This window comes from Typopeltis vanoorti, chromosome 9, assembly GCF_054136105.1.
Source record: "Typopeltis vanoorti isolate ZY-2024b chromosome 9, IOZ_Tvanoo_1.0, whole genome shotgun sequence".
Taxonomy (NCBI): Eukaryota; Metazoa; Arthropoda; class Arachnida; order Uropygi; family Thelyphonidae; genus Typopeltis; species Typopeltis vanoorti.
The window spans coordinates 80,663,659-80,676,353 of NC_143557.1; the positions used below are offsets into that span (position 1 = coordinate 80,663,659).

The following is a 12,695-nucleotide window of genomic DNA, read 5'->3' on the forward strand; positions in this document are numbered from 1 at the left end:
TTTGATTTCAGTATCAAAATATTAAATGTTATTTGGTACAATTACTTTTAAAAAATAACGAATTCAAATAAAAAGAAGGTGCACACATGTTACCTTGCAGTATTTGTGTGTGTGTGATAGTATGGAAGAGGGAGGGAAGCCATCAAAGAAGAAATACAATTTAATTATATTTTGGAAATTTTGGAAATAAAATTTCATTTTGATGCATGCATCTATACATGTTTCTATTCATAAACTGTAGGGAAAGTATCACTACTTCAAAATTGCCACATAATATCAAAATTAGCAGAAAATATGTACATAACAGTTTACTTCATAATAGCCATTCATTTAAATATGTAATGAGCGATTCCAGGAAACCAGGAAAGTTGAAGTGCAAAAAACTACAGATTACGTTATAAATATTATACATTATGTGATATGGAAGTTTATTTTCCACTTGGTAGACTATAATAAATTTAGTTTAATCCTTTACTCAAGTGTAGGCAAACAAAGTTTGCGACTGAAGTAGCTCAGGACTGATGCAACTCGTAGTAAAGGTGGACCAAGCTCTCATCACTCCTTGTCTCAGTATCTCCCATAATGCAAAGCACATCCTTGCAGACATGTATAAAGCTATGCATTAAGGGAAGGGCTACTACCAAGACCAGTTTCGACCTTTATTGAGGTCTCTTCAGTGGGAGGCAGACCTTCTCAAGGAGGCATCGTTCTCCAGATTGTATCACTCTGGAGAACAATGCCACTATCATTTTTTTTTTTTTTTTTGCTATTTATCTTAGTAGCCAATACATTTTATTCTCCCAGAACTTGATTCAACATAATTATTTTTTATCAAACAATTATTTTATAAATTCATAAAAATCCAAATCTTAAAATAAATACAGCCTCCATCTGATACAAATTGTTTTCTTTATTTTTTATTTATAATCTTAGAAAATGAGTTCACAGATTGAGTGAAGGTTCACTCTTTTACAATATTACTTTATAGATAATCATACATAAATCTTGAATCATATCACATAATAAATTTAGTTTAATGCTTTACCCAAGTGTAGGCAAACCGGTCTGGGTAGTGGCCCTTCCCTTAATGCATAGCTTTATACATGTCTGCAAGGAGATGTTCTTTGCATTATGGGAGATACTGAGACAAGGAGTGATGAGAGCTTGGTCCACCTTTACTATGAGTTGCCTCGGTCCTGAACTACCTTCAGGCACAAACTTTGTTTGCCTACACTTGGGTAAAGGATTAAACTAAATTTATTATAGTCTAACCAAGTGGAAAATAAACTTCCAACATCTTTCTCTAAATCCAGAGTAAATTAATAATAAGGTGATTCACCTCTTGGCAACTCGTATAAGCAAATATGACCTCTCCATTGCTTCTGCCTTAGTATCACCACTTCTGGGTCTGCCTCCCACTAAAGAGACCTCAATAAAGGTTGAAACTGGTCTTGGTAGTAGCCCTTTCCTTAATGCATAGCTTTATACATGTCTGCAAGGATGTGCTTTGCATTATGGGAGATACTGAGACAACTCGTGATGCAACTCATAGTAAAGGTGGACCAAGCTCTCATCACTCCTTGTCTCAGTATCTCCCATAATGCAGAGCACATCCTTGCAAACATGTATAAAGCTATGCATTAAGGGAAGGGCTACTACCAAGACCAGTTTCAACCTTTATGGCAAAATGAAGTAATAGATTTTACTGTCTGTGAAAACTTTCAAACCAGTAGAAATTTGGACCAAGTAACTATTTATAATTTAGTTCCAGGAGCAGAGAGGGAGGGAGGGAGAGGACATACAATTTGAAATTTTCAAAATGAGCATAAATGTTGAATCATTTGTTATAGGATATCTTTTATCCATTTTCATCATATCTACAGTGGTTAAGCGGTAGATATAGGAAGGTGCACCCAACAACAAAAAAAAAAAAAATCATCAATTGCAGTTTTAAGCAGGTGAATAAGTTCATGCTGAAATATCATTGGATATAAATTTTTTTGTTATTAAAAAAAGTTGTACCGTTGGGAAGAGCAAGTAATGCAATTTTACATCATTTGTTGGTCATAAAAAACAGAAAAATTCATTTCTAAAAATGAAGCACTCATGAGTCATGTAATGGTATTTTGCAAGGAAAGAAAACCAAAGTTCGTATTAATTTTAATAAATTATTTAAAAAAAAAAGTTATAAATATTTAACATAATGATTTTCAATGCAACCATTTGAAAATTGCACATAAATAATTTCTGCAGTATTGTCAGTAAAACGAAAGAACATAAATTGTCTTGTTCCGTTGCACTGATTTGAAAAATAAAAGACAACAAATTTACTACTACTAAATAAATTCATTGCAAAGGCAATAGGACTGGGACCATTATGTCCCAGTTTTGGGAACTTTGGGAACAGACAATAAATAAATTGTGCCACAAAAAAAGTTCAAATATTGAAGGATAATGAAAGAAATTCCAAGTAAGACAGTATACTTTAAGTCTCGTAACACAAAGTTGCTAATGGAAAAGGAGGGTAATTACATGATGAAATGTAGAATGCCAATGATGTTTTGATCCATGAAAAATCTTAAAGTTAAATGAAACAAAAAAAAAAGTTGAATTAATAAATTACAATTATCTCATTATGATAATATCAAGTATCTCCTATATCAATCATAATCATTTTAAAGTGTGTACCATTTTCACTGTACTTTAGTGTGGTAGTTTCATTATAGTATGCCAGTTTCTATTTTAATTTTAAGTGAAAGATAATCATATTTCTATTTTATATGGACTTTTGTATGTAGGTTGTATTTTAAACATTTTTTTTTTGTTATCTTATTACAGCTAGGAGGTCTTCAGTTTGACCGAGAGTTGAGAGCATTAGTAGCATATTTGACATCAGTGACCACGTGGACCATAAGAGATAAGTTTGCCAGGCTTACTCAGATTGCTACACTACTTAACCTAGAAACAGTACGTTAAGAATTGTTATTATTCATTGGAATTACATCTAATAAGCATGTAAATTAATTACAATTGTTCTTTTTGTGTGTGGAGAGGGGGCGGGGGGGGGGGGAATTATGTGTTAAATGAAGTTTTTGTGAAGCCATACACTTGCTTTGAATATACTTTAAGGTGGGTGGGAGACATATAGCAGTGTAAAATCTTGTATAGAGGGAATTTAGAATCAAATTTTTTCTATACTTATTTTGCTGTACTAAACCTGAAAAAAATGTTAGAATAAATTGTAATAAGAAAATTGTACAAACAAAGAAATGACTCAGACAGGATTAAGAATGTAAGACATGAGGCTCTCACAACTCGCGAAGGGCAACAAAGTACGGGGTTTCCCGCCTTAATTCACCGACCTTAGGGTGGATGAGAAGACCTTGCCAACAAAATGCGGGCAATTGAATCTGTAGGAGTTCCAAGGTTGGGAGAGCAGAATAAAAGGGGGAAGAATTGATGGAAACTGGGCTCTTTCTGTTCCGGCTCTTGCTATGAGGAGTTTCCAAAAACGGGGAATCCACGTCCCACCAGCTGAAGTCCGACAATGATAGGAGGTTCGTAATAACAGTGATGGTCTAGGTCCAGAGTTCCCACTGCTAAGTTCCTTGACGATCTCCACGTGTGAAGTATCATCGATGTCGTAAAATGTGCCTGTATGTGTGTGAATTTAACCGGAAATAGAAGAATGTGTGAACAATCTCTAGGATCTTGTGTAATGAACTGGATGACAAAGTAGCAAGTAAGACTTTTTTGTATAGGACTTTCCTAGATGCGAAATTTATGGCAAAAATTGCTGATTTTATAGTTAGCATAAAGAGCAGTAGTAAAGATGGAAAGCCATTTTGTTAAATTAATTGTGAAGTAGTTTGCAGAGTTACGAGGAGTTAGCTAATGTTATATATTGGAAGAGGGATTGTATGTGAAAGTTTTAGTTAAGCTTAATAATATTTATAGTCTGAGTTAAATCAATGTAAAGTGTATACAAGTTTCTGATGGCACAGTCGTGAATATAAATAAATTTTCAGAGATCAGTGCGAGGAAAAGCCAGCTATTTAGACAAAGGAATTGGCTCTAGCCAGAGGCAATTCCTAATTTCTAAAATACGTACACGTGAAGAAGCATAGTCATGACCTTGAGAAAGGGGAGAGTTAAATTGAAAGACCGAAAGGATTAAAGGTGATAGACTAATTTTGCTGTACTAAACCTGAAAGTAAGTTAAATTAAATAAGCAAGAGAAGAAATATTGTACTGTATTTTAAAATACACTAAAATTAAAGAAAATAATGTATTTTTACAACAGTTTGCCGATTTTTTGTAGATTTTGACAAAACTCATACCATTACAGTCAACTCTCAGTATAAAAAAACTTCCATAATGTCCCAGCTTTGTGGTGTCTGTAGGTTTTTGAAAAAAATCAATATGTCAAACTGTATGCTATAACAAATTACAGTGATCTGTTAATTATCCTACCTTCAGTTAACTGACCCTTGAATGGGTTAATGTCAATTGACTTCTATATGGCACCAGAAAATTTCTTTACTGCTGTGATATAATGGAGAGATTTCATGACTTCACAGTTGTAAAAGTTGACTGTGGCTGCAAAGAAATATATATACTAGCCCCCCCCCCGAGTTCCGGATTGGTAGGCCGGTTCTCCTTGAATTCCGATGACTTAAATTTTTTGAAGACTCGACACTCAGGGTAGCCCCTGAGTTTCAAAACGTTTCACAAAAACGTTACATAAAGACGTTTCATAAAAAGACTTATCATTTTATATTATAGAGTTGATATATATATCTTTGTAGTCACATTATATATAGAAGGAAGACATACTGCATTAGTTAATTGCATAACTTCGAAACCAAATGCAGCTCTCAGATAAAGAGATTTTTTTTTCTCTCTCTCTCTCTCTCTTTATCTGTTATTGCCACCATCAACTGGAGTGAGACTAGTCAGAAGCATGTTTTATGCAAATTATCTATAACTAAATGCCTTAGTGTGCCTTGCATTATGGAATACTAAGGCAGTTGATGTGAAGTCATTAGCCTCTATATATACAAGTAGTCCCATTATGAAGTTACTTCACACACACACACACAATTGGTAAAAGGACAAAACCAAGAATAATTTGTCATCTTTAACTTATAGTATAATCAAGTGAAAATACTTTTAACAACTAACTCTAATCCAAGGTATTTTAGTAATAAGATGTGACACCTTTTGATCACTTGTATATGGGAAAAATATGATTTCTGCATTACCATGGTATCTCTTCTGGGTCTGGCTCCCACTAATAAGACCTCAATAAGGGTTAAAACCATTCTGGGTAGTGGCCCTTTCCATAATGCATACATTATATATGTCTGTAAATATATGTGCCTAGCATTATGTAATACTGAGGCAATTGATGTGAAGTCATTACCCTCTATATAAAAGTAGCCCAGTCATGAAGTTACTTCATGTGCAAACTTTGTTTGCTTACGCTTGGATAAAGGATGAAACCAACAATATAATTTCTTGGTATCTTTAACTTAAGTTCCTTAATTTTTATATTGCTAAGTTTTGCCTACTTAAGAGCTATCCGTGCATAAAGCTTATGTACTTATATCTGTAATGAGACCTTAAATACAACAGTTGTTCTACCTCCCCATGCTAGTAATGTTAGATTGCAAATAGTTCTAATGCCATAGTTTCACCTCATCTCTTGCTGGATGCATGAGCTGTCTGCCCCAGGCAACAGATTGATCATGGCAATTGAACAGCTCACTACTACAGTCAAAAAAAAAAACCAGGAACTGTCTACTGCTTCATTCCAAGAACGATAGAACTTTCAGAAGGAAAACAGGTCAGTCACTTTCAGTACTTATGCTAATGTAGTAGCAAAAGCTAAAACCTTACTGCCAATGAAAACACTGCTTTCACACACTAATATGGTACTAGCAAACAATCAATTAAACATCACTTCCACAACCAACTCCATTAAGGATAGAGTGTACTATGGAATTGGAAAAAAAATTATTAATCAAATAACAGTCATATCATTTATTGTTTTTGTTAGGAAGAAATATTCAGTAATAACTTTCTTGGAAAAAATGTTTAAAAAATGAACATTCATTTTTAAAAAAATCGAATTTTTTGTGTCACTTTTTTTTTATGAAACAAATAATTTTTTTAGTTCAGATTTGCTACAGATATTCTATCATGTCTATTAAGCAATATAAATTGAAATTATTGAGCAAATATCAGTTCCTTTTAAGCTATGAAATTTAATTTGTCCATATAATGATTATTACACAAATTTTGGATGTTTGAAAAATAAGCTTAAAAAATAAAAATGAAAATACATATCAATGATTATAATTTTAGTTCAATATATTCTGGATATATTAAGCTGTGTTAGAAAAAAAAAATAATATTCTAGGACTAATAGTTTTTAAGATATCTTGCCAAAACCAACTGCAATGTGTTAAAATTTAAAAACCAGAGAAAAATCAATTTAAAGTTTATAACTATACTTTATTATTATTCTATGAATATTTAAAGGCCACCAGCAATATATTGTTATCACAGGTGGTTTAAATAACTTATTCTTAGATTTTTGCTTTCTTTTTTAATTTTTCTTCTTCTGAGGCAGCTTTTTTTTGCTCTTAAGCATCTCTGTTTATCAAATATCTGAAATGTTTGTAAACATTGGTCACCTATTTTTAGTCCCAATCTTTCAAATACTGGTAATCTTCCTAGATCATCACCATTAAAAGTTATCAGTGCATCATATACTGCTATTTCTTCTCTTCTTTTAGGCATATTTATGTTTCTAAATGTTATATTAAAACTTAATTTTTATAATAAATCTCAGAATGAAGACAAAACTTTGAAAACACACTTAAACACACGAGTTAGTGGTGGCCATATTGGTTCCGTTTTGGTGTTGTAAGCTTTGCTCTGACTGGCTTATTTCAAAGTAGCTTACAATATAGCAATGGTAGCAAGAACCAATAAAATTTCTTCTCGCAATTGATTTTACTTACGAAACTGATGTTATAGAGCCTTTTTTTTAATTCTGACAATTACAAGCAAAGTTATAACAATTTAAAGTTTTTGCATATTTAATGAGCATTTAAATGATAAATATGATGAATAATATGATAAGATAACTCAAAATGTAGGAAGTTTTTGAGTATGAAAATTATGGAATATATTCTTTAGTACATAAACTATAAAAAAAAAAAAATTTTTTTTTCTTATTTTTACCTCAAAACTATGATTTTTTGTGGGTACCCTAACCTTAAAAATGACATTTTCAGAGAAAATGGAATAGCCATTTTCACTACTAAAGAAAACATGCCTTCAGAAGATTATCTTGACAGCAGTTGCCAAGATTGTACCACCAAAAAATATTACTGATATGGTTCCTAACACATCCTGCCATGCAGGATGTGTCTGGAACCATACACGTTTACTTCACTCACACCTCATGGGCACAGATACTACCGCAAGAGGGCATTGATATCAGCCCTTATCATGTAGATGCCTCTTCCATCACATTGATTACCACTGACTAAAGTAGTGGTGTCAAACATCCTCTGAAATCCCTCATCAGTTTCTTAGAGAGCGTTTCCGTCACATCACATAGAAGCACTGTGAAGTGACGTAAACAGACATTAAACCCAGATAGCAGTCACTAGAAACAGATATACAATGTAAGACAGTGTTGCTCATGAAAAAAATCTAAGTACCATTTGATCCAAGTACAACTGAAAACAACAAAACCTCCATGAAAAAAAAAAAAAAAAAGATTGATTGCACCAATGAAGGCCCATTATCTGAAAGAAAAATCATGCCTATGAAACTTGCCTAGAACACTGCTTGTAAATAGCACCCAACCCAACCCAATGAGGACAAACATTAACAACTGGAGGGAGGAAATTTGCAAAGCTAACGATTAAACTTGCCAGTTGTATTTCTTGCAGACCCAGAGCAAGAAAATATTCCCATTTTTAGTACAACCTCACTAGACTCCATGAACAAGAGAAACATGGAGGTTAGGGAGAATGAAGAGGAAAGACTTCCTTTACATGATGATCTAAAAAAAGAAGAAGCTGAAAGTAAACCCCCACTCCCCACCGGAGGCCTACTGAACACCAAACAGTTATCATTCTTCATATAAAAAGTTTGAGACTCTCCTCATAAATTAACCATAGCTTTCAAATACGCCACAAGAATACCTGAACTCATATCACAACTTCAGGAGTTACATTCAAAACTAAAATGCAAAAAGGACAGAGCAAGGTCAACAGTTGCAAATGCATATATTACCTAATCAACAGTCTGGACCCAACAAACTAGTTCTTGAGCAAGTACAGTGGCATCATGTTGATCTATGATGCCACTGTACTTGTAATGGATGTTTGTTTCTTTTACAGGAAACAAACATCCATTCAGCATCCAAACTGCAGAAAACTGGACATCATGGCCCATACGAAGTCCATCATTCACCTACTCAGCAGCACAATGGAGCAGTAGTCAGCTTGGGAGTCCATTATCAGTCTCCATGCAAAATCAAGCAGATTGCTAAAGTATCTGGCCATGCACTGTACAACCACTTTGAAACACCAAACCACAACATCCTCCATGTTTTCAATATCTACTTACCATAGCAGGCTGCACTGGCAGCAAAAGTCTTGGACTTGATAAATGTCTAACACATCATCATTACTGAAGACTTCAACTGTACCCTTAATCCTAAAATGAGCAGGGTAAACTGCACTGAGCATCACATCTCTTTAATCGACACACTGCAGGAAATGGTGAACAACAGTGAACTTGTTGCTGCTTTCTTTCCGGCACTAGTATCCAGAAAAGAGGTACATCTGGAGATCATCCATTACAGCATCTAATAGGCCTCTCTACCAGGCTTGGCTGGACAGATTCTACCTCTCTAAACACACTGTTCATCTGATAAGAAACATGTCTCATCCTATATCACAGACCACTGCATCATTAAACTGGAACTCTCATTATCCTACAAGGCATCAAAACCAGGAAATGCCTATTGGATCTTTAATAACATCCTCCTACAAGACTCAGAATATGTACAGAATCTCCAGGGTTTGTTATCCAACCTTATTAAATCAAGAGATACAAGAACCCATGAAAACATGGCAGCCTAACCTGAAATCTCAACTAAAAGCATACACAAACCTATAGTCATCAAAAGAGGAACATCAGCATTAGAAAACTTGAAGAACAGCTTCAGTTCCTCACTGAAGAAATTCCAGAATATCAGTCAATTCTCCAACTATCTGTACTAACTTAACAATAACCTCATTTTTAATATAAGGATATTGTTAGGTCATCTGTCTGTTCCTCTGATCTTTCTCCGAACTCTCATATTTGTGGTCTCCAGTCTTTGATCAAGGGTTTTATTTCTAAATCAGCTCTCAGATCCATAAGATAAAATTGGTTTGAACACTCTTTTATACAGCTAGTTTATTGTTCTGGCATATCAAATCACTTCTTTATCATCCTCAGCTTACAAAACACTTGGCATCCTCTTTCACTCAAGATACTACTTTTCATCTGTCTAGTTAATTACTCTGTGCAAATCTCAAATCTGCCAAACCTTGGAATACTGCTCTCACATTTGGGGTGGTAATAACACATACGCCTTCTGTAAAAATTTTTCATGCTCTTCAGAAAAGAGCAGCTCGGTTGATTGATGACCCCTCTCTCACAGACTCGCTTCAGGCCATTGTCTCATAGACAGTTTTCAAATTGCCTGTTTAGCTTGTCATAATCACCAGATAAAATAAAATAGTTCTAAATAATAACCCTTTCTCACAAAAGTAATGATATGGCTAGCCACCACCCAAATAATCACTTCATGGTCACTTTCACCGACTTGAGGAAGGTTTGATATTTCATTTACAACAACATTCTCTGATGGGATAATCAAATCCAAGATCCTCGATCCTCTTGTACCTTCCATCACGTACTGCCTAAGATAGTTCTCCCTCAAAAAAAAATCATGAAATCCACTGTCTTTTGCTCAAACACTGTTTTGCCGTAATTGAAGTTGTCCATAATCTTCTACCTTTTTTGTATTAGGTCTACTGGCCTGTTACGGAGCTCTCCTAAGCCCTTTCAAGCTGTATCCATCCCGAGGATAAGGTGGCAAGCCCTATGCCTCCCGGTGTGTCCTATGTCTGTAGATTACAGGGCCGGTTTGCCTGATTGCTGGAACCCCAGATAAACTGGGGAGAAAAACCCTGCAGCCCACACCCAAGACCTGCTAACTTGGCTATGTCTGAGAAAGATCCTTAAGCTCCTCATGTCGACGAAAGGAATCGAACCTGAACCTAGGACACTCTTTTCCCAGGCATATGGTTGGGAAGCGCAAAGCCACTCGGCTAACCATGCAAATGTCATCCATAATAATCACTATTTTCTTATTAGCAAGACCAATCTGCCTATACATTTCCTTCTCACTAACCAACATATTAACAGGTCTATAGCAACGCCTTACTAAACATTTCATTCTGACACACCAAACTACTTCAAAACCACTTTCACTAGTAGCTGTTTGCATCATCATCTGTGGATGGGCATAACTCTTCTGTTACCATCAACAGCATTCCTCCTCCCTTTCTGCCTTCATGAAAAACTACATATCCCTCCATCTCTTTTCCTGTTAGAACATTATCCTCATCCAACCACATCTTACTTATTCCAACAGGTTTTGGGCAAATGGACGCTGTAATTTATAGAGTTCAAAATCAAACTCTTCAGCCTTTATTTTTTATACTTCTAGCATTTGTAAACATGCACATTATTTTTATTTTACCCCTCCCCTCCCCCAGCCACTCTATCATCATTGATATTACACCTCTTCTCAGACTTAAATGTTACCCTGCATCCTTGACCTTCTTAATCTTTTTTTGTGCACATGCACACACACACTCTCTCTCTCTCTCTCTCTCCTGAAACCATGATTTTGCACCTCACATAGTCTCCCTGTCCACTCTGGACCCCCCCCCCCCCCAATTTCTCTCTCCACCTTGTGTTCCTTCTGTTTCATTATCTTCAGACACTCGCCTCTCTATTTGTGAACTCTACTACTCTTCCACAACACCTCTTGTACCCTCAAGTCTTCCATTCACTTTAGTCATCACTTTCTCTTCAGCAATGGTTTCCCTGGCTGACTCACACTGAATCCATTTAAATGTAGTCTATCTCTTTTATACAACTCTATCCATTCAACAAAGTCATACCACATGTTCACAAAATGAACTCCTTTCTCCATACACAACTCTGCTAGCACACCATTTTATCTTTGCTTACCTTTGCAACTCATCAATATCATACCTAGGCAACACACTGACTACCTTATGACTATCCAGTTATGACTACCTTACCTATCTCACTTTCACTCTCTTCAACAGCCTCCTGTCAACTATTCTTACATTCTTGTTATCAACCAAATCACTTGTGCCAACTCTTTTGCTTGCTGACTTCTCTTATCTGATGCTTCAATCACCCTGCCCATTCTACCTCCCAGAAAACAAACAAACCTTGTTTGCCTTTTCCCTACCACACCTCTAGTAATTGAATTCCCATACAAGGCTGTTCTCAAATCATTCAATATCTCTTTCAAAAGGCCATCTTTTTTCCAGTTCTTTTTCACATTTCCATGCAAATATGTATTTCTCCTCAGTTCATTCTTCATATGCTTAATCAATTGCTTCATCCTTATGAACTCCACTTTCTTCTCTTCAATTACATTCTCACCACCATTTATGCCAATTGCATTTTCACTACCTTCACATCCACTGTCTCACCACTAACAATGCCCGTTATGACTGCTGTGTTGCTGTTATCATCAGCCACATGATAATGGCATCTTTCATGAAAAAAATCTTTTATGTTTTTTGCATTTATCAATGCAGTTGTGCACCATAATATCACTGAAACCACCATGTGGTTAACTAGTGGCATAACAAGGAGACTGAGATATATTTAAATATCGAGTTTGCTTACCGTAATAATATAATTCTTAGGAAGTTACAGAAATAATGTTGTATGTATATTATTTTTTGTTATTTGTAGTAGTAATAGTAGTGTTCCTATTTGATATACTACTGTAACTTGCAATTGCTGCACTAATGGCAGCCATTTTATCACTTGAGTTTCACTTTGAATTCCTGGAAATGGACATATTCATTAGTTGTGAGTTTTTTTGTTTTTTTTAAGAGCTTTTGCCTAGAAACAATGCCAGTTCTGCTGATCTGTGATCATTTCTGTGATCTCAAAAAAGTTTTTATATGCATCTCTATCTACTCTCCAAGAAGGAACTGTGAAGTTAATATTGAAGTAAAATACAGTGTATCAGACTTTTGTATATCAGTGAGAATGTTATCTGCTTAGTTGAAAAGCCAGTGATATCTGCTCCATGAAGCAAAATGGGAATCTTCATTAAAGTTCTTTTTCTTGAAATTGCCTTTAGAGCTTCTCAATCAAATGTACTCACTCCTGTAGTCTGAGTGATTATTCTTCATGCCCATTTCAGCAAAAGAAAGATTTTTATGAAATTTGCTTGCTAGAAGATATATATATATACAAGTGTAATGATTAAATGCAGTCTTTAACTTCTTTTATTGCGATTAATGGATTTGAGAGATAAGTCAAAATAATGA

The 12,695-nt window shown here is 35.0% G+C and overlaps 1 protein-coding gene across 4 annotated transcripts in view; it reads left to right on the forward strand.

Annotated features, from left to right (window-relative positions):
• Cog4 (conserved oligomeric Golgi complex subunit 4) overlaps positions 1-12,695 on the forward strand; it is a 321,056-nt gene that overhangs the window by 246,804 nt on the left and 61,557 nt on the right. For all 4 annotated transcript variants that reach the window (XM_090397413.1, XM_090397410.1, XM_090397412.1 and 1 more), the window contains one exon: positions 2,839-2,967. In XM_090397413.1, the coding sequence (XP_090253539.1) occupies positions 2,839-2,967 (129 nt within the window). The remainder of the gene's footprint in view (positions 1-2,838; positions 2,968-12,695) is intronic.